General features: G+C 44.0%; 1 protein-coding gene across 1 annotated transcript in view; it reads left to right on the forward strand.

Moving 5' to 3' along the window:
• LOC128582215 (cytochrome P450 4F8-like) overlaps positions 1 to 25,203 on the forward strand; it is a 50,030-nt gene that overhangs the window by 3,386 nt on the left and 21,441 nt on the right. The window contains exons 2-8 of the mRNA XM_053585909.1: positions 19,264 to 19,408; positions 19,882 to 19,935; positions 20,027 to 20,154; positions 22,205 to 22,326; positions 23,144 to 23,414; positions 23,732 to 23,798; positions 23,990 to 24,119. Of these exons, the coding sequence (XP_053441884.1) occupies positions 19,264 to 19,408; positions 19,882 to 19,935; positions 20,027 to 20,154; positions 22,205 to 22,326; positions 23,144 to 23,414; positions 23,732 to 23,798; positions 23,990 to 24,119 (917 nt within the window). The remainder of the gene's footprint in view (positions 1 to 19,263; positions 19,409 to 19,881; positions 19,936 to 20,026; positions 20,155 to 22,204; positions 22,327 to 23,143; positions 23,415 to 23,731; positions 23,799 to 23,989; positions 24,120 to 25,203) is intronic.

Below are 25,203 nucleotides of genomic sequence, written 5' to 3' on the forward strand. Positions count from 1 at the left end.
AAGAATATGTTCCAGCTCCATTCATGTAAACATAAAAGAGGTAAAGTCTCCGTCTTTTTTAATGACTGTGTAATATTCCGTGGTATACATATACCACAATTTGTTAATCCATTCATGGGTTGATGGGCACTTGGGCTGCTTCCATAACCAAATTCTATCAAGTATAGTGAGGTAAGAGCATTGGGTAAAGGCTTTGCCATATTATTCACATGTATGTGATTTCTCTGATATGAATTTTTTTTTTCTTAGAGACACAGTCTCACTCAGACACCCTGAATAGAGTGCTGTGGTGTCATGATAGCTCACAGCAACTTCAAATGCTTGGGCTCAAGTGATCCTCTTGCCTCACCTTCCCAAGTAGCTGGGACTATAGGTCCTCACCATGACACCTGGCTAGTTTTTTCTATTTTTACTAGAAACAGGGCCTCGCTCTTACTCAGGCTGGTCTTTAATTCCTGAGTTCAAGCAATCTACTTTCCTTAGCCTCCCAGAAGGGCTAGGATTATAGGCGTGAGCCACTGCACCTGGCCAGTTGATATAAATTTTTCTTTTATGTTTATAAGGGTACAAGCACGGGTTGAAGACTTTGCCACATATTTTACATTTGTAGTGTTACTCTCCAGTATGAATTTTCTCACGTGCAGTAAGGCTTCAACACAAAAGAAAATGCGGTGAAAGCTATGTTAACCAGTTTTACGAAAGCATTTCAAATTGTATATAAAATCAGCACATTGTACCCCATAATTACATTAATGTACACAGCTATGATTTCATAAAAAAAAAAAATAAAAGCTTTGCCACATTGTGCACATTTTTAGATTTGCTACCTGGTGTGAATTATCTTGCGATTGGTAAGGACTGAGGACTGGTAAAAGGCTTTGTTTGCCACATTCTTGACATTTGTATGGGTTCGCTCCAGTGTAAATTCTTTATTATTATTATTCTTATTATTAACTCATAGCTGTGTACATTAATGTGATCATGGGGCACCATACACTGGTTTAATATAACATTTCACACATTTCATCACACTGGTTAACATAGCCTTCCTGGCATTTTCTTAGTTATTGTGTTAAGACATTTATAGTCTTTAAGTCTTATACTTAGTATATTTTACATACACTAAGTATCACATGTACAGTTGTAAAATGCACTGCAGGTGTAATCCCACCAATCAACTTCCCTCTGCCCATCCTCCCCCCTCCCTCTCCACCTTCCCCATATTCTTGGGTTATAACTGGGTTATAGCTTACATATAAAAGCTATAAATTAGTTTCATAGTAGGGCTGAGTACATTGGATACTTCTTCCTTCATTCTTGAGATACTTTACTAAGAAGAATATGTGCCAGCTCCATCCATGTAAACATGAAAGAGGTAAAGTCTCCATCTTTTTTTAAGGCTGCATAATATTCCAGGGTGTACATATACCACAATTTATTAATCCATTCGTGGATCGATGGGCACATGGGCTTTTTCCATGACTTAGCAATTATGAATTGGGCTGCAATAAACATTCTGGTACAAATATCTTTCTTATAATGTGATTTTTGGTCTTCTGGGTATATGCCTAGTAGAGGAATTATAGGATTGAATGGAAGATCTATTTTTAGATCTCAAAGTGTTCTCCAAACATCTTTCCAAAAGGAATGTATTAATTTGCGTTCCCACCAGCAGTGTAGAAGTGTTCTCTTTTCTCCACATCCATGCCAACATCTCTGGTCTTGGGATTCCGTGATATGGGCTAATCTTACTGGAGTTAGATATGATATCTCACAGTAGTTTTGATTTGTATTTCTCTGAGGATTAAAGATGATGAGCATTTTTTCATATGTCTGTAGGCCATGTGCCTGTCTTCTTCAGAGAATTTTGTCTTCAAGTCCCTTGCCCAGCCTGAGATGTGACCACTTGTTCGTTTCTTGCTTATACATTTGAGTTCTCTATAGATTCTTGTTATTAAAAGTTTGTTGGAGACATAACCTGCAAATATCTTCTCCCATTCTGAGGGCTGTCTGCTTGCATTACTTACTGTATTCTTGGCTGTGCAGAAGCTTTTTAGTTTGATCAGGTCCCAGTAGTGTATTTTTGAAGCTGCTTGAATTGCCTGGGGGGGTCCTCCTCATAAAATATTAGCCCAGAGCGATTTCTTCAAGAGATTTCCCTGCACTCTCTTCTAGTATTTTTATACTTTCGTGTCTTAAGTTTAAATCTTAATCCAGTGAGAGTCTATCTTAGTTAATGGTGAAAGGTGTAGGTCCAGTTTCAGTCTTCTACAGGTTGCCAGCCAGTTCGTGCAGCACCATTTGTTAAATAGGGTATCTTTTCCCCACTGAATGTTTCTAGTTAGCTTGTCAAAGATCAAATAACGGTAAGTAGCTGGGTTCATCTCTTGGTTCTCTATTCTGTTCCAGACATCTACCTCTCTGTTTTTGGGCCAGTACCATGGTGTGTTGATCACTATTGATTTATAGTATAGTCTGAGGTCAGGTAGCGTGATTCGTCCTGCTTTGTTTTATTTCTGAGTATTGTCTTGGCTATTCGAGGTTTTTTCTGATTCCATATAAAGTGAAATATTATTTTTTCAAGATCTTTAAAGTATGACAGTGGAGCTTTAATAGGGATTGCATTAAAATTGCATATTGCTTTGGGTAATATGGACATTTTAACAATGTTGATTCTTCCCAGGCATGAGCATGGTATGTTTTCCCATTTGTTAACATTTTCAGTTATTTCTTTTCTCAGAGTTTCATAGTTCTCTTTATAGAGATCTTTCACATCCTTTGTTAGACAAACTCCCAAATATTTCATCTTCTTTGGCACTACTGTGAATGGAATAGGGTCCTTAACAGTTTTTTCTTCCATTTTTTTATTATTATTAAATCATAGCTGTGTAATGAATGCGATCATGGGGCACCATACACAGGTTTTATAGACTGTTTGACACATTTTCATCACACTGGTTAACATAGCCTTCCTGGCATTTTCTTAGTTATTGTGCTAAGACATTTACATTCTACGTTTACTAAGTTTCACATATACCCCTGTAAGATGCACTGCAGGTGTAATCCCACGAATCACCCTCCCTCCACCCACCTCCCCCCTCCCTCCCCTCCCTTTCCCCCTTCCCTCTATTCTTAGGTTATAACTGGGTTATAGCTTTCATGTGAAAGTCATAAATTAGTTTCATAGTAGGGCTGAGTACATTGGATACTTTTTCTTCAATTCTTGAGATACTTTACTAAGAGGAATATGTTTCAGCTCCATCCATATAAACATCAAAGAGGTAAAGTCTCCATCTTTCTTTAAGGCTGCATAATATTCCATGGTGTACATATACCACGATTTATTAATCCATTCGTGGATTGATGGGCACTTGGGCTCTTCCCATGACTTAGCAATTATGAATTGAGCTGCAATAAACATTCTGGTACAAATATCTTTGTTATGATGTGATTTTTGGTCTTCTGGGTATATGCCTAGTATTTATAGAGGAATTATAGTATTGAATGGCAGATCTATTTTTAGATCTCTAAGTGTTCTCCAAACATCTTTCCAAAAGGAATGCATTAATTTGCATTCCCACCAGCAGTGTAGAAGTGTTCTCTTTTCTACACATCCACGCCAACATCTCTGGTCTTGGGATTTTGAGATAGGGGCTAATCTTACTGGAGTTAGATGATATCTCAAAGTACTTTTGATTTGCATTTCTTTTTTTTCATTCCAGAAATATTTTTATTTATTTATTTATTTTTATTGTTTATTTTTATTAAATCATATTTGTGTACATCAGTATGATCATGGGGCACCATACACTTGGTTCATAGACCGTTTGACACATTTTCATCACACAAGTTAACATAGCCTTCCTGGCATTTTCTTGGTTATTTTGCTAAGACCTTTACATTCCACATGTACTAAGGTTCACATATACCCTTGTAAGGTGCACCACAGGTGTAATCCCTTTAATCCCCCTCCCTCCACCTACTTCCCCCCTCCCTCCTCTCCCTTTCCCCCTTCTCCCTATTCTTAGGTTGTAACTGGGTTATAGCTTTCATGTGAAGGTCCTAGATTAGTTTCATAATAAGGGTGAGTACATTGGGTACTTTTTCTTCCATTCTTGAGACACTTTACTAAGAAGAATATGTTCCAGCTCCATCTATGTAAACATGAAAGAGGTAAGGTCTCCATCTTTCTTTAAGGCTGCATAGTATTCCATGGTGTACATACACCACAATTTATTAATCCATTCGTGGATCAATGGGCATTTGGGCTCATTACATGACTTAGCAATTATGAATAGGGCTACAATAAACTATCTGGTACAAATATCTTTATTATGATTTGATTTTTGATCTTCTGGGTATATGCCCAGTAGAGTAATTACAGGACTGAATGGCAGGTCTATTTTTAGATCTCTAAGTGTTCTCCATATATCTTTCCAAAAGGAATGTATTAATTTGCAATTCCACCAGCAGTGCAAAAGTATTCCCTTTTCTCCACATCCATGCCAACATCTCTGGTCTTGGGGTTTTGTATAGGCCAGTCTCACTGGAGTTAGATGATATCTCAAAGTAGTTTTGATTTGCATTTCTCTGATGATTAAAAATGATGAGCATTTTTTCATATGTCTGAAGGCTGCACACCTGTCTTCTTCAGAGAAGTTTCTCTTCAAGTCCCTTGCCCAGCATGCGATGGGATCCCTTGTTCTTTTCTTGCTAATGCGTTTGGGTTCTCTGTGGATTCTGGTTATTAAACCTTTGTTGGAGACATAACCTGCAAATATCTTCTCCCATTCTCAGAGTTGTTTGCTGGCTTTACTTACTGTGTTCTTGGCTGTGCAGAAGCTTTTTAGTTTGATTAAGTCCCAACAGTGTATTTTTGAAGCGGCTTCAATTGCCCTGGGGTGGGGTGGTCTTTCTCATAAAAAACTCACCCAACCCATTTCTTCAAGGGTTTTCCCTGCACTCTCTTCTAGTATTTTTATAGTTTCATGTTTTAGGTTTAAATCTTTAATCCAGTGAGAGTCTATCTTGGTTAATGGTGAAAGGTGTGGGTCCAGTTTCAGTCTTCTACAGGTTGCCAGCCAGTTCACCCAGCACCATTTGTTAAATAGGGAATTTTCCCCATTGAATATTTTTAATTTCTTCAGCATATGAATGTAATTAAAGTATTTAATTTCTCCATCATAAATGAAACTCAGTTTAGCTGGATACAAGATCTGGGGTTGAAAGTCATTTTGCTTTAGGAGATTAAATGTCAATGACCACCCTCTTCTGGCTTGAAAAGTTTCAGCAGAGAGATCTGCAGTCATTCTAATGTTCTTCCCTTTGAAGGTAATAGTTTTCTTTCACCTGGCCGCTTTGAGAATTTTCTCCTTCTTATTAATTTAGTGAAGTTAATTATGATATGCCTGGGTGGTGTCTTATTGGGGTTGAGTGGTGCTTGGGTTCTGAAGCTATCCACTATCTGAATTTCAGAATCTCTAGGCATGTCTGGAAAATTCTCTTTCATAATTTCATGCAGAAGTGTCTCTGTGTCCAGTGAGGCCACTTCATCTGTTTCAGGAATTCCTATGAGTCAGATATTTTCCTTCTTCGAGTTATCCCAGAGCTCTCTGAGAGAATGATCCATTTTTGTTCTCCATTTCTCTTCCTCTTTGAGAGTTTGGGAGCGTTCGAAGGCTTTATGTTCAATGTCAGAAATCCTTTCTTCTGCTTGGTCCATTTTGTTGCTAAGGGATTCTACTGTATTTTTCGTATCTTTGAGGGCTGCAAATTCTTGCTTCAGTGTGTCTAAGTCTTTGGTGGTTTTGTCTTTAAATTCGTTAAATTCTTGAGACAGTTTTTGAATTTCTCCTCAAATTCCTAATTACATTTTGTTAATCTTGTTTGCCATCCAAATTCTGAATTCGATTTCTGACATCTCAGCCAGTTGTTTGTGAATGGGATCTTCAATTACATCTGCCGTATCTTTCCTTGGGGCGGGGGTTGATCTATTCTGGTTATTCATGTTACCAGAGTTTTTCTGCTGATTCCACCCCATGATTGTTTTACTCCCTTTGATTTCTCCCCTTGTGCTTTGTCGAGGACCCGTACAGTGCTGTGGCCTGAGAAACAGGGGCCCTGTTTGGTGTAGAGGGGCTAAGTGGCTCTGTCTTGTTTTCAGCTGGTTTCTATTTGACCCTTGTTAAACAGTTACTCTGGGTTGAAGTCTCAGCTGTGGAGAAATACCAGCAATTAAGTCACCCCACCCACCACAGGCAACAAATGGAAAAGGAAAATCAAACCTTCCTACAACCAGACACCCAGGGCACCACCTGGATAGTCCCCAGGTGAGTGGCTCAGTTAAAAAGGTCCAAATCAATTGTCTCAGTCAGCAGCTGTCTTGGGTTGGAGAGTTCAAGAGGTCCCTGGAAACTGGATCACAGGGGTCTGGTGACTGCTCTAATATGGCTTGCTCCAGTGCTGTGTGGTGTCAGGAGGAGCCACCCAGTAAATAGATCAAGCTGGGAAGGTTGATGCCTCCTTCCCCACCTTGCAGCTCTGTCACACCCAGTCACTGCTAGCCCCACAGGGCTGTGACCCAGTCAGTTGTCTGCAGTAAGCAGATACTCCAGAGGTTTGCATCTGTCTAAGTCACAGGGTAGCCTGTGTCTGCTCGTCTAGGCCACTGCTCTCTGTCTTTATCCAGCAGGGGGTGGTGTGGCCTGTCAACCTCGGGCACTTGATGGAGGCTGGAGGTGTTCACTCATTTCTAGCCCCACCCTTAGTTTATGTTACTGTGTGAACAGAACAACCCTGTGAGAGTTTGTTTCTGACCCTGCTAGATTCCTCTGCAGAGGAGAGGCTAATTTTAGTTCCCAGAACCTGTGCCTCAGGCCCTGTCTTTACTCCTGTGAGTTTGTATTTGCAGCACGATTAGTTGTCAGCTGTAGCCTCTTGACCTCCTTTGTCTATAGGCTGGTGATCCCCTGAGTGCCAGGTGCGTTTTAGCCTCAGCAAAGCGGTCCTCTGGATCAGGCCCACCCTGGGAGTTTCCTGGCTCTGCGGGTGTGTTTTCTAGTCCCCATGTTCCATCCAGGTCAGTTCTGCCTCAGGCAAATCCTTTAGTCACGGGGCCTGTGTTTCAGTTCCAGGTCTGTTCCATGGTGGTTGCCATCTGAGAAGATGCTCGGCTTCATCTGGTTGCCCAGGGAGACAGGAGGAGAGGCTATTGGATATTTGAGGGTGGGTCTTGTTATTGCTGAAGACGGCTGTTGCTCTGCACCTCGGGGCACCACCACTCCAGTGTGATTCTCTCTTAGCTGACCATCGTCTTCTCGCTCCTGTGCTGCGGAATCAGCACTGGCTAGGTGCAGTCCAGGTCCTGTCTCACCTCTTGAGATTTCACCCAAGAATCTGGATTCCTGGGGTGGCATGTCTCCAGATCACAGAGTGAGAGTGGAGGGGAGTGCTGGGAGCTCAGAGTTGCAGTTCATAACACCAAGCTCATTGAGACCAAATGAACAAATAAACAGATACAAAGGTTACCAGGCACACGGGCCCATAGATACAGAAACAGACAGAAACACATAAACATATAGGTAACACCCACGACAACAGCAATATAAAAACAACTGCAATAAAAATAGTGATAATCGTAAAATAATTGAAAGAAAGAAAAAAAGAGAAAAAGTGGTGTTAGTAGAAATGTTAAAAGAGAAGAAAGAAGAAATTAAAATTAGAAAACATAGAAATAAAAATATCTATATGAAATGTAATAATAAAAAATTATCGAAAGCTCCTCCAAGAAAATGGTGAGGAAAAACAGAACAAAACAAAACCAAAACAAAACAAAACAAACAAACAAAAAAGGCACCAACTACAAAAATATTCTTGTGTGTAGAAATATACCTATATACATCTATATGTCTGCTGTAGGGATCAACTTTCGTAGGAATATATTCATACTGCAGTATACTTTCTGGACACCAGGTGGCACTGTGAGTGGTTCCGAGGCTTATACCTGATTTACAGTTTATACTGTTACCATGGTAATCACCTTCTATGTTCTGTAAAAGTTTGTCGCCTAAGAATTGTGTAACCTCAGCTGTTCTTTTCCAGATAGCACTTGAGACCGACCTTCCCACTCAGTGCAGCTGTCCACGCTTCTTGTCTTTCCACTCTATTCCCAGGTTCTCCTGCAAACTGATGACTGCAATTGGCTGTGGGGAGAGTGGTGCTGGGTTTGCATGGTTGCTGGCGGGTTTGTGGCTTTAGCAGGTGTAGCTGGTTCCCAGGGCTGAAGCGGAGTTCGCGGCTTTAGCGGCAGAAGCCGGTACACGGCTTCAGCAGCTGTAGCCTGTTCCCCTAGTTGGAGCTTTCAGGTACCTGATTCTGAGTTTTATGGTTCAGAGTTTCCCTTTTGGATCGGCACCCGCCAGTTCCCCGCGCAGCCTGAACCGCCAGCCCCCTCCAACACCTGGGGGAAAGGTGCCCGCCCTTTTGGGTAGTTCAAAATGTCTGTTTCCTGGGCAGGATCCCTTCCCTTCAATTGTCCAACAGGTTGCCCAGTTCCCCATGGTTTTGAGTGGCTCTCCTTTCGGATGCCTCCTTCAGTTCAGGAATAAATATTTGTCAATTGGGTTTTGTCAGCATTTACAAGCTGCTGACCTCTGTAGGGGAGGGGCCTGCTGGCCAGCACGGCCAAGCAGGGAAGAATCTCTACAACAGAGTCTGTGGTTTTAAATTACCCCTCATATATAGCAATTCACCAGTTCGCTGAGTATCTCCAGCTGTCTGTCCACTCCAATAATCCTCACAGGGAAGGTCCAGACCCCCTTTCCTCTCACCTGATGGCTTGGGAGAGGTGGGCTACACGTCCATCCTGTCCGCCATCATCTGATTTGCATTTCTCTGATGATTAAAGATGATAAGCATTTCTAAATATGTCTGTAGGCCATGCGCCTGTCTTCTTCAGAGAAGTTTCTCTTCAAGTCCTTTGCCCAGCTTGCGATGGGATCACTTGTTCTTTTCTTGCTTATACGTTTGAGTTCTCTGTGGATTCTGGTTATTAAACCTTTATTGGAGACATAACCTGCAAATAACTTCTCCCATTCTGATGGCTGTTTGCTTGCTTTACTTACTGTGTTCTTGGCTGTGCAGAAGGTTTTTAGTTTGATCAGGTCCCAGTAGTGTATTTTTGAAGCTCCTTCAATTGCACGGGGGGTCCTCCTTATAAAATACTCACCCAGACTGATTTCTTCAAGGGTATTCCCTGCACTCTCTTCTAGTATTTTTATAGTTTCATGTCTTAAGTTTAAATCTTTAATCCAGTGAGAGTCTATCTTAGTTAATGGTGAAAGGTGTAGTTCCAGTATCAGTCTTCTACAGGTTGCCAGCCAGTTCACCCAGAACGATTTGTTAAATAGGGAATCTTCTCCACACTGAATGTTTTTAGTTGACTTGTCAAAGCTCAAATAACGGTAAGTAGCTGGGTTCATCTCTTCGTTCTCTATTTTGCTCCATACATGTATTTCTCTTTTTTTGGTGCCAGTACCATGCTGTTTTGATCACTATTGATTTATAGTATAGTCTGAGGTCAGGTAGCATGATTCCTCCTGCTTTGTTTTATTTTGAGTTTTTTTCTTATTCCATATAAAGTGAAGTATTAGTTTTTCAAGATCTTTAAAGTATGACAGTGGAGCTTTAGTAGGGATTGCATTAAAAGTGTATATTAATTTGAGTAGTATGGACATTTTAACAATGTTGATTCTTCCCAGCCATGAGCATGGTATGTTTTTCCATTTGTTAACATTTTCAGCTATTTCTTGTCTTAGAGTTTCATAGTTTTCTTTATAGAGATTTTTCACATTCTTTGTTAGATAAACTTCCAAATAGTTCATCTTCTTTGGCACTACTGTGAACGGAATAGAGTCCTTAATTGTTTTTTCAGCTTGACTATTGTTGGTATACATAAAGGCTACCGATTTATGAATGTTGATTTTGTAACCTGAGATGCTGCTGTATTCTTTGATCACTTCTAAGAGTTTTGTAGTAGAATCCCTGGTGTTTTCCAGATATACAATCATATCATCTGCGAAGAGCGAAAGTTTGATCTCTTCTCACCCTGTATGGATACCCTTGATCACCTTTTCTTCCCTAATTGTGGTGGCTAAAACTTTCATTACAATGTTAAAGGGCAGTGGAGACAATGGGAAGCCTTATCTGGTTCCTGATCTGTGACCTAAGATGTGATCGATTTTGGAGTGTGTTTCATGGGCTGATGAGAAGTATGTGTATTCATTTTTGTTGGGATGAAATGTTCTGTAGATGTCTGCTAAATCCAAATGTTGGATGGTTAGGTTTAAATCTAAAATTTCTTTGCTCAGATACATTGGAGGATGTATCCAACAGTGCCAAAGGAGTGTTGAAATCTCCAAATATTGTGGAGCTGGAGGAAATCAAGTTGCTCACGTCTGTTAGAGTTTCTTTTATAAATTGAGGGCATTCTGGTTGGGTGCATAAATACTAATAACTGAAATCTCGTCATATTGAGTATTACCCTTAACAAATATGAAGTGACCATTATTATCTTTCCTTACTTTTGTTGGTTTAAAGCCTATTTTATTGGGAAATTGAATTGCAACACCTGCTTTTTTCTGATTACCATTTGCCTGAAATATGGATGACCATCCTTTCACCCTGAGTCTATATTTATCTTTTAAGGTAAGATGTGATTCTTGTATGCAGCAAACATCTGGCCTGAGTTTTTGTATCCAGTCATCTAACCTGTGCTTCTTTGGAGAACAGTTTAAGCCATTCACATTAATGGAGAATATTCATAAGTCTGGTAAAATTTGGGGTATTGAGTTTTTCGAAAGTCCAGTGGACATTTTTAATACTTTCACCACTGTGGAAGTTGGAGTTTGATCATAAGTTTCTGAGTGAGTTTACTTATGTGGTAGAGCATTGGGCTGGTCATTATGGGGGATAGTTCTGAGAATATCCTGAACAGCTGGTTTGGTTATGGCAAAATTCTTCAACATGTGAATGTCATTAAAGTATTTAATTTCTCCATCATAAATGAAAGTCAGTTTAGCTTGATACAGGATTTGGGGTTGGAAATTATTTTGTTTGAGGAGATTAAATGTCGATGACCACCCTATTCTGACTTGAAAACTTTCAGCGTAGACATCTGCAGTCATTCTAATATTCTTCCCTTTGTAGGTAATGGATTTCTTATTTGTGGCTCCTTTCAGAATTTTCTCCTTCATATTAACCTTAGTGAAGTTAATTATGATGTGACTGGGGGAATGCCTTATTCGGGTTGAGTTGTGCTGGGGTTCTCAAACTATCTGCTATCTGAATTTCAGAATCTCTTGGCATGTCTGGAAAATTCTCTTTTATAATTTCATGGAGTAGGGCCTCCGTGCCCTGTGAAGCCACTTCATCACTTTCAGGGATTCCAATGAACAGATATTAGCCTTCTTTGAATTATCCCAGAGCTCTCTGAGACAATGATCCATTTTTGCTCTCTTCCTCATTGAGAGTTTGAAAGCATTCAAAAGCTTTGTCTTCGATGTCAGAAATCCTTGCTTCCACCTGTTTCACTCTGCTACTGAGGAATTCTACTGTATTTTTCAGATCTTTGAGGGCTGCAAATTCTTGCTTCAATGTGTCAAAATATTTGGTGGTTTTGTCTTTAAATTCATTGAATTCTTGAGACAACTTTTGAATTGCTCCTTGAATTTCTAATTACAACTTTTGAATCACTGCTCGAATTTCTAATTCCAAATTTTCCTACATTCTATTCATCTTGTTTGTGATCCAACTTCTGAATTTGATTTCTGACATCTCAGCCAGCTGTTTATGAATGGGATCTTCAATTACATCTGCCATAACTTTCCTTATTTGGGGTTGATCTATTCTGGTTATTCATGTTACAAGAGTTTTTCCACTGATTCCACCCCATGATTGTTTTACTCCCTTTGATTTTTCCCTTGGAGCTTTGTCGAGGACCCATACAGTGCTATGGCCTGAGAAACTGGGGCCCTGTTTGGTGTGGTGGGGCTAAGTGGTTCTGTCTTGTTTTCAGCTGGTTTTTGTTTGACACTAGTGAAATAGTTACTCTGGGTTGACATCTCAGCTGTGAAGAAATACCAGCAATTAAGTCACCCCACCCCCAACAGGCAACAAATGGAAAAGGAAAATCAAACCTTCTTACAACCACACACCCAGGACACCACCTGAATAGTCCTCAGGCGATTGGCTTAGTTCAAAAGGTCCAAATCAATTGTCTCAGTCAGCACCTGTCTCAGGTGGGAGTTTAAGAGGTCTCTGCGAACTGGATCACAGGGGTCTGGTGACTCCTCTGATAGGGCTTACTCCAGTGCTGTGTGGAGTCAGGAGGAGCCCACCCAGAAAATAGATCAGTCTGGGAAGGTTTATGCCTCCTTCCTCACCTCGCACCTCTGTGATAGCCTTGCAGTTGGCTGACCCAGTTGCCTATAGTGAACAGATACTCCAGGTGTTTGCACCTGCCTTAATCACAAGGAAATCTGCCAGGCCTCTGCACTCTGCCTCTATCTAGCAGGAGGAGGTGAGGCCTGACAGCCCCGGGTGCTTGGTGATGGTTGGGGGGTGTTCACTCAGGTCCAGCCCCACCCCTGATTGATGTTACTGACAGAACCGAATAGAACTGCTAAATTCCCCTGCAGAAGAGAAGCTGTTTTGAGTTCCAAAGCCCTGTCTTTGCTCCTCCAGGTTTGTATTAGGTTACCTGTTAGTTCTATCCTGCTGCCTTCCTTTGTCTATAGGCTGACGATACCCTGAGGGCCAGGTGCATCTTAGGCTCAGTAAAGCGGTCCTCTGGGTCAGCCCCGCCCTGGGACCTTCCCGGGTCTGTGAGTCAGTACTGCCTCAGGCAAATCCTTTACTCATGGGTTGTTGCCAGCCTCCTCTGATTGCCCAGGGAGACAGGGAGTGTGACTTCAGAATATCCCTGAGTGAGCCATATTGCTGCTAAAAGATGGCTCTGAGCCTCAGGGAACTGCTGCTCTGGTGTGGTTCCCTCTGAGCCGACCATCCTCTCCTTGCTCCCGCACCCCAGAGTCAGCACTGACCATCTGCGGTTTAGGCACTGTCCACACCCCTCGAAAAATCACCCAAGAATCTGGACTCCTGGGGGACAGGCTTCTAGATCTCAAAGTGAGAGTGGAAGGGAGTGCTGGGATCTCAGAGTTGCAGGTAGAGAATATATACAGTTTTACACAGTTTTATGCCTAGCCGTATTGCTGCTAAAAGACGGTTGCTGCTCCAAGCCTCAGGGAACCGCCACTCTGGTGTGGTTCCCTCTAAGCCGACTGTCCTCTCCTCGCTCCTGTGCCCCAGAGTACAGGGTCATCACAATGTGTCTTGGAGAAGCTCTATTTGAGTTGAGATGACCTCACGTCCGATATCCCTCTAAAAGAAGTATGTCAGAATCTTTGGTGAAATTTGGAAAATTTTCATTTATGATATCCTCTAGCATGGCTTCCATTCCTCTGGGGTGTTCTTCTTCCCCTTCTGGGATCCCTATAATTTGTATGTTTGAATGCTTCATGAAGTTCCATAATTCTGTCAGTGAACATTCTGCTTTCTCTCTCTTTTTCTGACTCTAACTGCCTGAGTTAGCTCAAGAGCTTAGTCCTCTACCTCTGAGATTCTGTCTTCTGCATGGTCTAATCTGTTATTGATATTTTCTACTGCATCTTTAAGTTCTCTAATTGCTTCAATTCCTTAAGCTCTGCTATCTCCTTTTTACATTCTTCATATATTTCATTTTGTTTTTGGATTTCCTTCTGGTTATTTTCAACTTTCTCAGCAGTTTCCTTCATTGTTTTTATTGTCCTCATTTTAAATTTCCCTTCTGTCATTTCTAACATTTCTTTATAGGTGAAATCCTCTGTGGTAGCTACCTTGTGGTCCCTTGTGGCGGTGGGTGGTTGCTCTGGTCTAGCTTTTCATGTTGCTGGGATTTTTCTGCTGTTTCTTCCTCATGAGTATTTTCTTTTTTATTTGTTTCCTTATCCTATTTTTTCTTTTCACTTCCTCTTGTGCCTCTGACCTAAGGTGTTTATGTGTCCTTGGATTAAAAGGATGAGAAGATTACAGAGCAAGAAGGGATAAAAGATAATAAAAGAGAAAGGAGAAAGGAAAGGTGGGGGTAAGTAAAAGGGAAGATTGACAAAAACAAGAGAGGCACAGAAAGAAGCACAGGAGTAATAGAGGTGTACAATAGGGTACTTCAACCCACAGCTACAAAACCTCAATCTCAGGCGGCACCTGTGGCTCAATGAGTAGGGCACCAGCCCCATATAATGAGGGTGGCAGGTTAGAAATTGGCACCAGCCAAACTACAACAACAACAACAACAAAAATAGCTGGGCATTTTTGTGGGGGAGGGACCTATAGTCTCAGTTACTTGGGAGGTTGAGGCAAGAGAATCACCTAAGCCCAAGAGCTGGAGGTTGCTGTGAGCTATAAAACCACGACACTCTACAAAGGGTGACAAAGTGAGACTCTGTCTCCACACAAACAAAAAAAAAATCCCCTCAACCGCTGGGGGTGCTGGGTTAGGGTTGTTCCCTTGACATCTGCAGCTCTTTGCCAGCCTGAGCAGACACAGGACTCCCACCTCCACCAAATAGAGAAGAAACAAAAATAGTATAAATCAAACCAAAGCAAACAAACAAAAAACCTTACAAGATAAAATCAGGGGTGGGGGGGAAATAAATAACAGGGACAGAAAAACCAGCAAAAAGAAGCTCTTATTACTAAAGAAGGCAATAATGAAAAATTATATTTACATGAGAAAATGAAGAAAAAAGGAAAAGAAAAATTCAGTGGGAAGAAGTTGAAAAAAACATGTGTATGGGGTCCTGCTGACTACCGCTACCTTCCTGTGCCCCTGAAGGGATGTTTCCAGGTAGAGCCTACTCTCTGTCTCTCTGTAGTACTCTCCCTCTAGAGAGAGAGAGAGAGAGAGAGAAAGAAAGAGAGAGAGACTATCTCTGAATATTGCCTGGGCAACAGGTGATCTGTGATCTTCTGGGGTATGAGATGCTAATTACAATGCTGATACAGCTGTATATGATGGAGACTGGAGATGGAGACTGGAGGCCTCTGCTGACTTCTTTGTGCTCAAACCCAACAGGGTTGGGAGCCTGAATCTCTCCTCAGCCTGCTTAATAGACATGCCTCAACTTTTCCAAACCATGACCCTTAGCTAAGAAGAGGCTTTTCCAGGAAAGCATGTGTCTCTGGGACCTTTGCAGAAGTGGCTGTGTACTTATCAGGCATACTAGAACCAGCCTTGCCCTGTGCCCTTGAGGGCTGAGCCTGCAAGGCAGCTGTCCCACAGTGGCTGCTGCTGCAACCTGTAGCTGAACAGTGGAAGCTATGCTCTTCCCCGAGCCTCAGTCCCAGCTTCTGGATGCTGTTCAAAGTCACTTGCTCACTCGCCCAAGGTCTCCCAGCATGGGCCTCACTCTGGGACCTGAGGGCCAAGCCTGCAGGGTAGCTTTCTACAATGGTGTGCCAGGCCTGCAGTTGAATGATGATGGCTCCGCTCTGGCCCGGCTCAGTCCCAGCTTCTGGGTGCTGTTCAAAGGCATTTGCTCACTCTTCCCAGGTCTTCCAAGGTAACTCAACCTAGTGCCCAAGTCCAGAAAAATCCAAAAACACCACAGGGAGGGCCTTCCCTGTCTTCAACCTTTTTCCACTGCTGCAGCGGCTACCAGTGGAGCTGCCACGGCCTTCAAGGCCAGCCTCAGACTGATTGCATCCTCTTGCCATTTCTCTGTTGCTTTCCTCCTCCTCCTGGGGTCCTGCAGACTACTGCTGCCTCTCTGTGCCCCTGAAGGGATGTTTCTGGGTACAGCGTACAAGCCAGAGGTGCCTGGAGTCTTTTCTCCCCAATCTCCCCATGCCTGGTTGCAAAGACACTATCCCTACTCTACCATCTTGCTTCCTAGATTGCCATGTGTTTATGGCTGAACAGTACTCTGTGGTATGCATATACCATATTTTATTACTCCATTCATGTACTGGTGGGCACTTGGGTTGTTTGCACATCTTTGCAACTGTGGATTGTGCTGCTATAAACATTTGAGTGCAGGTGTCCCTTTTATAAAATGACCTTTTATCCTTTGGGCATATATCCAGCAGTGGGATGGCAGGAGCAAATGGTAGGTGTACTTTAGGTTCTTTGAGGTGGCTTGGCATCTGTGGCTCAAGCGGCTAAGGCACCAGCCACCTACACCTGAGCTGACAGGTTCCAATCCAGCCCAGGCCCACCACACAACAATGACGGCTGCAACCAAAAAATAGCCAGGTGTTGTGGCGGGCACCTGTTGTCCCAGCTACTTGGGAGGCTGAGTCAAGAGAATCGCTTAAGCCCAGGAGTTGGAGGTTGCTGTGAGCTGTGATGTCACAGCACTCTACCCAGGGCGACAGCTCGAGGCTCTGTCTCAAGAAAAAAAAAAAAGTTCTTTGAGGTATCTCCATACAACTTTACATAGACGCTGTACTAGTTTGCAATCCCACCAACAATGTATAAGAATTCCTTCCTCTTTGCATCCACTCTAGCACTTTTTGTTTTGGGACTTTTTTTTAAGATCCATTTGCATCGGAGTTAGATGATATCTAACTCCACAATGCCCATATATTTTTTTAGAGATGGGGTCTCGCTGTTGCTTAGACTGGTTTCAAACCTGTGAGCTCAGGGCAATCCATAGGGCTTGGCCTCCCAAAGTGCTAGGATTACAGTCTTGAGCCCAGCCTCAGGTTATTTTTATTTCTTGCTGATTTGCTTGAGTTCTTTGTAGATTCTGGTTATTAGTCTTTTATTTGATGTATAGTTTTGGCCATCTTTTTCTTTCTTTCATTTATTTGCCAACCCCCATGCTATGGATCTCTGGGGAGACTCAGCCCAGGCTCTGCCTTGGAGGCACTCCCAATCTTGGAGACACAGAGTTAGACCAAGACACCTCCACATCCTGTATGGTCAGAGCTGGTTCCAAAAAGACAAGTGCTTATGGAGGCCTGACAAGTGCTCACGGAGGCCTGAGAAGTGCTGTTGGGGGAAGACACGTGGGCTTCCTGGAGGAGGGATTGTTGGAAGTTGGTCTGAAATGATGAGTAGGAATTTTTTTAAGCAAAGAGGAGAATATTCTTTATTGAAGGATAGCCCATCCCATGGCCTGAAGGTGAGAGAGTGAGCACCTGGCTTCTGAGCTAGGGAAAGCAGTGGGAGTTTGGTGCTGCTGGAGTGATCAGGGCAAAGAAAAGGGAGAAGGGAAGTGAGGAAGAGGATTAATTTGGAGGGTGATGTGCAGCCACAGAGGGAGTGTAAGCAGTTCATAGGAAAACAACTGAGCTCTGTTTGAGCCACACTGGGTCAGGGGTCTGGAGTGTCCAGGGGGCTCCTCAGAAAGTGATTGGCAGGGAGGGCATAAGGGTGCTGAGGCTAAGAGGAGGACTGAAGATGAGAGGAGGTCTGGGAGGATGAGAGAGCCCAGAGAGAAAGGAGGGTAAAGGGCTGAACCCAGGAACCCCAACATCATCTGGAGGTCAGGCAGCACAGAAGTAAAATATACAGAGAACTGTCAGAAAGATGGGAGGGAAACCCGAAGACAGGGATGTCCTGGGAGCCAAGGTAAAAGTGTCTACAGGAAGAGCATTACTAGTTGGAGCTACCAACTTAATCGTCTCTCTGTCTGCCTCCATTTCTCTGTTTTTCTTGCTTATATCTACCCTCTCCCTTTCTTTCTCTATCTCTTTCCACATGTCTGTGGTAGACAGAGTTGGTATAGAGACTGAGGCACCCATTGCTACCTGCTGTGAGTGTGGTCCCTGCTAATCACTGTTGTCTCCTAATTCTGAGACTTGCCCTCAGCTCATGGGAGCTTCCAGACATGGGGGCTTATGCAGAGATGCCTGGGAAGCTGAATCTCTTGTTCCTGGCGTGGAGTGGATGCTAAAGCCAGCAACAGCAACTGACTGCCATGTGTATGCAAAGACCCAGTTCCCTTGCTTCCGAGTGATGCACAACTCTGTGATGCAAAGTACTCTGTAGTGTGCCTGAGGGATCAGGCTGCAGCCAAAAGTTAGCTGAGCCCATATCCTTGTTGTACTAGTCTGGAGCCTTCTGTGACTTTAGGCTAAAGTTAGTTTCCAACCGCCACTTCTTTGTGATGCAATTGATGCTTCAGAGCTCCCTAAGGGATTGGCTTAGGTCAGGTTTAAGTTGAGCCCACATTTTTGCCTGCTCCCCAAGAGGCTGGCATGAAAAAGGTCCCAGGCCTGCAGACCCTTCCTTCTTCATTGGAGGAACTGGAGCCCATTGGCTGTAACCTGGGGGGATATAGGAAATCAGCCCTGATGCTGGAGTCCTGACATCACACTGCTGCCTTTTGGGAACCTCACTCTGTGGCTGACCCCACGGCTGGAACCACTCCCAGAATGAGAAAATACATTTTCTCCAAGCAAGGTGGGCCTCTTTGTGGCCATAGAGTATGGCTTTTTCCCATATCTTAGGATATGGTCTTGGGACTTTGAGACTTCACCAGTAGGGAAGGAGCAGGAAGAAGCAGAGATTCCCTCCATCTGTGCGAAAGCTGGGCACGCTATTCACTGCAGAGGCTGTGCCATGTCTGGAAGCTACAGAGGGGGATCTTCTGTGGCTCCTCCTGGGGAAGGTGTTAGTCAGGTATCTCCAGAATCAATAGCACATATAGATACAGTTGCGGGTATAGAGAGATAAGAGGGAATTTATTGTGGAAATTGGCTCATATGAATATGGAGGTTGAGAAGTCCATAGGGTGTTGTGTGGAAGCTTGAGAACCAGGAAAGCTAGTGGTGTAATTCACTATAAGTCCAGAGATCTGCAAACCTCAGGCTTCTGGTGTAAGTCCCAGAACCTGAGAAACAAAGAAACTGGAGTTATGATATCTGAGGGCAGGAGAAGATGTATGTCCCAGCTCCAGAAGACAGAGCCAAGTCCTCCACCCGCTGCATTTGTGTTCTCTCTGGGCCCTCCATGGGTTGGATGGTGTGAGCCCACATTGGGGAAGGTGGGTCTTCCTTCCTCAGTTTACCATTTCAAATGCTAATCTCTCCTGGAAACACCCTCACAGACACATCCAGAAATAATGCTGTGCCAGCTCTCTGGACATCTCTTAGCCTGGTCAGGTTAACACATAAAATTATCCATCACACGAGGTGACTGCCCTGACTTGCTTGCAGGTCTTCACCACAGAAGAGGGACTGAGGGAAATGACTCAGCTTGTGGCCACCTACCCCCAGGGCTTTAAGAGGTGGCTCGGACCCACTTTACCCATCATCACTTTGTGCCACCCTGACTTCGTACGGTCTGTCCTCAATGTCTCAGGTACCCATGCATGCAGAGCTTGTGGTGGTGGGCGCTGTGGCACATCTGATGTCTTCCTGGTCCCTCCTTCCTCTTCCCTCACCCATTTTCCTCTTCCCTTCATATACTCTCCAGCCCCCATCTCAGTGTCTCCTCCCTGCTCTGCCATCTGTATCACCCCACCTCCCACCCTAGTGCTCTGAACACCACTGGGACCCCAAGAGACCTCAATATAGGAATCTGTTTGGAGGAACTCTCAAGATTTAGGAGACAGATGTGGTATTCCTTTGTTCTTTTTCCTATTTTTGGTGCTGCAGCCCAGCAAGATACCCCTGCTCTTTCCTTCTTCCCCATTGTTTCTTATGTCTTTGGCTCCATTCTTGCCATGCTGGGCAGGACGAGGAAGGGATACCCAGGTTGGGAGCCCATCATCCATTTCTGAAGTTCCCACCTCCTCCTCTCCATGGCTTCTGATGGCCTGTCTGTAATACTAGCCACCACCACGCACAAGGAAACGACTGTCTGCAGGTTCCTGAAACCCTGGCTGGGTAAGTAACTGCAGGTGATCAGTGGAGGGGACAACCTTGTGGGGCCAGGAGAAGGTGCTGCCTTTGCTTATGTCTTTGGCTGTCCTACTAGGGGATGGGCTCCTGCTGAGTAGGGGTGACAAGTGGAGACACCACCGTCAGATGCTGACACCTGCTTTTCATTTCAACATCCTGAAGCCCTATGTGAAGATTTTCAACAAGAGCGTGAACATCATGCATGTGAGTTCCCTTAAAGCCAGGGTCCAAGATAGAGCTTTGGAGGTAGGTGGGGCCTCACAGAGATCTATGATCTAGAGTCCTGGATATGGTGGGTGATTTTGGACCATTGCTGTTCTTCGCCAAGCCTCAGTTTCCCCATCTGTAAAATGGGGATAACAATCCCCACTTTGAAGGGTAGCTAAGATAACATACTGGAGTCATGTCCCTGGCACATAGTAGGTGCTCAGAGGCATTAGTTTTCAGTACTCCCCACAGAAGCCCTGCAGACTGTTGAGTGTGAATGATAATGATGAATCTCTCTTTCTGCATAATAAACCACTTTAAAACTGACTGGCTTGAAAAAATTAGTGTTTGTTATTGCTTGTGAGAGAATAGGTAGGTTGGGGATTGTTCTTATCCTGGCTGGGCTTACTCACAAGTTTGTGATCATGAGTGGGTCCTAGTGGAATGCTTTGCAGATCAGCTCTCATGTTTGGAGCTGGCTGTAGGCTGGTTTAGGAAGGCCTTGGTGGGCCAACTGAACAATCTAGGTTTGTTCATGTGGTGGAGGCAGGGTTCCAGAGAATGCACAGAAAGAGACAGAGCTAGCACATCAGGATTCCAGTTTCCTTTATTGGCCGAAGCAAGACCCAGTGCCAGCTGAGATTTGAGAGGTGGAGAAACAGCTTCTGCCTCCCAATGGAAGGAGCTGCAAAGTCTTATTGCAAAGGCTGAAGATATAGGGAGAGATAAAAAATTTCTGCAGTCACCTGCTGCTATCCTAAAATGAAGATGATAATGACAGCCATTATTTATTGAACATTTACTTCTGGGATCCCCAACTCTTGGGCTGCAGACTGGTACTGGCTGTGAGTGGTGGACAAGTCAACAGACCTTCATTTGTATTTACAGCTGCTCCCCTGTTGTGGGCATCACTGCCTAAGCTCCACCTCCTGTCAGTTCAGCAGCAGCTTTAGATTCTCATAGAAGCAGGAATCCTACTATAAACTGCATGTGCAGGGTTCTAGGTTGCACCCCTTAAGGGAATCTAAGGCCTGATGATCTGAGGTGGAGCTGAGGTAGCAATGCTAGCCTTGAGGACCAGCTGCAAATACAAATTATCATTAGCAGAGAGGGTTGACTGCACAGAGACCATAATAAAACAATTGCTTGCAGACTCACATCAAAACTCTATCAGTGAGTGGCAAGTGACAAGTAAGCTGCATCTTGTGGCAGGCTTTATAGTGAGAAGTGAGCATCTTACTTCAATGGTATAGCTGCATCTGGTGGCAAACTTTAAGTCAGAATCTTGCCATCTAGTTGCAAGAAAACAAGTTCAGGGCTCCCACTAATTCTACATTATAGTTAGTGATGAGCTGTATAATTATTTTATTATATATTACAATGTAATCATAATAGAAATAAAGTGCACAATAAATGTAATGCTCTTTAATCATCTTGAAACCCCCCTCCACTGATCCATGGAAAAATTGTCTTCCATGGAGCCAGTCCCTGGTGCCCATAAATTTGGGACTGCTGACTTACTGCATACCAGAAATTACATGCCAATTCCACGATATATGTTGTCTAATGTAATTTCACAAACCTATGAGGGAAGTAAAGATGATTATGATCGCCACATTATGCATGATGAAACTGAGGGCCAGAGAGATTGGGAAGTTTGCCCAAGTTCACTCAGCTAATAAGTAAGCTAGGAATGGTGAAGCAGGAATTCTAACCTGGTTTACCTGGCACTAAAAGCAGGTTGATTTAACCTATACTGAAGATGTAATAGGTGGGACCTAGGGGAGGGCAATGAGTTGACCAAGGGTACTCAAAGCATAGAAGGCAGAGCTATAACTGGAACCCAGGTCTCCTCACTTCCAGTCTTGTGGTCTTCATCTAATAGTAAAAGCTTCTGCTTTCCCACAAGGCTGGTCCTCCCTGAACATGGGTACCTGAGGCAGAAAAGCAAAAAGCTGATTATGAGGAGTCTGTCCTGATATTTGGGTTAGGAAGGGCTTCAGGGGTGATAAGGCTGGGCTCCAGCTCTGTTCCCTTCTCTGGCCAGGCCAAGTGGCAGCGCCTGATCTCAGAGGGCAGTACCCGTCTGGACATGTTTGAGCACATCAGCCTCATGACCTTGGACAGTCTGCAGAAATGCATCTTCAGCTTTGACAGCAATTGTCAGGAGTGAGTTCTTGTTTTGGGCCTTGGAATTTGGAAGTAGGTAGGGAAAGTAAGACAGATCAGAGTAACCAAAAGAACCTTCCTGAAGGGTGTAGGCTAGCACTGGTCATCAAAAGATCTGGAATGGGAGAAAGAAAGAGCAGTTCTTCCAGGTAGGTGGAAGTGTGTGAATGAAAGCAAGGAAGCTACGATGAGCAGAGCATATGCAACGGGCATTAAGAAGATACCATGGGGGCGGTGCCTGTTGCTTAAAGAAGTAGGGTGCCAGCCCCATATGCCAGAGGTGGCGGGTTCAAACCCAGCCCTGGCCAAAATCTGCAATAAATAAATAAATAAAAAATAAAAATAAAAGAAAAAAGAAGATACCATGAAAATGAAGGTGGAGGGGTGAGCATTGGCTAGATCTCAAGAACACTGAAAAGCCAGGCAAAAGGGTATGAACTTTATTTGAGGTTTCCAAGGTGCCATGGAAAGTGTTTGACAGATGACACTCATGTTTAGAGCTGAGTTTGGACATTTGACTCTGTAGAGGCCTGACTGTCAAGTAGATAAGAACATAGAGAGATTTGGGAGAAACTGAGAGGAAGAATAAGTAGGACTGAATATTTAATATAGAGAGAACATGAACATGATGTTCAAGTTCTGCCTTAGGCTCTTGGAGCATGAGGCAGCTCACAGAGGGTGGGAGGCAGAGAAAGAAGGGGGTTTGGAAGGCACTTTTTAATGGATGGAACATGGATGTGGGATTCAGGCTGGGAGATGTTCCCAGGATTTCCTGTGTGTTAATGAGCTGCTTCCTCTTTCTGACCTGGCCTTGCAGGAGTCCCAGTGAATATATTGCTGCCATCTTGGAGCTCAATACCCTTGTAATAAAACGATACTATCAGGTGTTCCTGTACATGGACTTCCTTTACTACCTCACTCCTGATGGGAGGCGCTTCTGCAGGGCTTGTGACCTGGTGCATGACTTCACAGATGCTGTCATCCAGGAACGCCGCCGCACCCTTGCCACCCAGGGTATTGACGACTTCCTCAAGAGCAAGACCAAATCCAAGTCTTTGGATTTCATTGATGTGCTTCTGCTAAGCAAGGTGTGCCTTGCTGGGTTCTGAATTAACGAGGTAGAACTGACACTGAAGTGAAATGTCAGATCAAAGCATTTCAGCTTAATGTAGAGGGCACTGGGGAGCTATGGAAGGGAGGATAAGCCAGAGAGAAGTTTTTGAGGTGAGTCCTGTTTGCTGCTTGGGGACAGCAAATAGGAGGCAGGAGAGCAGGGAGGAAGCCTGTGGGAAGGTCTGGAGACAAGATTGGTCTCCTGCTTGGATGATTGTCTTCAGGGACTGTTTCAGGTTAGACTTGATGACCTCAGAGATAGAATGACTCACAGGTCTTGCCTTGTCTCCAGGATGAAAATGGGAAGGAGTTGTCGGATGAGGACATACGAGCAGAGGCTGATACCTTCATGTTTGGGGGTGAGGGTCCCAGTTTTGGACTATCGTGGAAAGGGGGGGGTCTATCCATCTCAGGGATGCAGTGGTGGATCACTCCATTCTGCCCATCCTCTCCCTTCTCCCATTCTCCCTGAGGGCCTCAATATTTGTCTGTTGTCCACCTCTGGTGCTGAAGCAGCCCAGAGACTCAAGCCTGCCTGGCTGCCTCTCAGGTCATGACACCACAGCCAGTGGCCTATCCTGGGTCCTGTACAATCTTGCAAGTCACCAGGAATACCAGGAGCGCTGCCGGAAGGAAGTGCAAGAGCTTCTCAGGGACCGTGAGCCTAAGGAGATTGGATGGTGAGTGTAGCTCCTTTTTGTCTATTTGGAGCACTGTCATTGGCTCTACTCTCCAGGTGGGGAGGGGAGCAGATCTTCATGTTGGTCTTGTCATTATTGTCTAGTGGAAATAGGAGCAGAGCCCAGAAGCAAGGCCTGGTACCAAGCCTGGCTGACAAGGGAAATGTTGTAGGCATTGGGTGCAGAAAGATCTGCCCCAATAACTTGCTATATGATATTAGTAAAGAAATCCTTTCTTCTGAGCCACTCTCTTCTTTCTCCTCAAAGATTCTTGGAAAATTACCGACAATGTCTATATAGCAGATGCCTCCCAGCACATACTCAGTCAACAAGCTTCTTGTCCATCCACTTAGTTTTCTGCTAAAGTTGCATTTTTTTCAAGACCTTCACCCCTCTGCCCACCAAATTTTTTGCTCTTCCCTTTAACTCCCACCTTATACTCTATTCCACCGAATTACAAAAATCTTAGTGGGTAAAAGTCATTTGTCTCTTCCTTCAGTAAACACTTCCACATTCCCTGCCCTTCCCTAACAGGGCGACCATCCTGCATGGGCAAAGCTGGGGCAGGAGAAGATGAGGCTTGGGAGAGAAGCAGTGAATACAAATTCATCATGTTGGGAATGGGTACAGAACAATGCTTCCACTTGAGGGGACAGCCGTAAAATGGCCAGAATGAAAGCATGCAGGAGAGAGCCTGGAAAGTTTGGGGGATAAGGGAGGGAAGTAGAAGTGGCTGAATCCTTGTGAAATGTCCAGTGTAAGTGACAGGGAGGGGCTCCTTACAAAGTATTCTTGGAATACTTTGGCAACCATGTAAAGAAATTGTACTTTAACTTGAGGTATGTTCATTCAGATCCTTTGGGAAGCGGATGTTAAATAAAAGCCAAGAGTGGCAGATTTGGTGTTGTTAAAGGAGTCAGACACTGGGCAGTGAATGACCCTGCTCAGTCACTGTCTGGGGGCTGCTCAGGCCAGTGTGGTTGTGGCTTGAATGCTGGCGCAGAGCCTGGCTGTCCTATAGTTGGAGGCTAGTAGTTCACTATAATCTATACAGGTATGTGGCAAATTCTTTCTTGAAGGGAGT

This window comes from Nycticebus coucang, chromosome 3 (genome assembly GCF_027406575.1).
Source record: "Nycticebus coucang isolate mNycCou1 chromosome 3, mNycCou1.pri, whole genome shotgun sequence".
In the NCBI taxonomy this organism is placed as follows: Eukaryota; Metazoa; Chordata; class Mammalia; order Primates; family Lorisidae; genus Nycticebus; species Nycticebus coucang.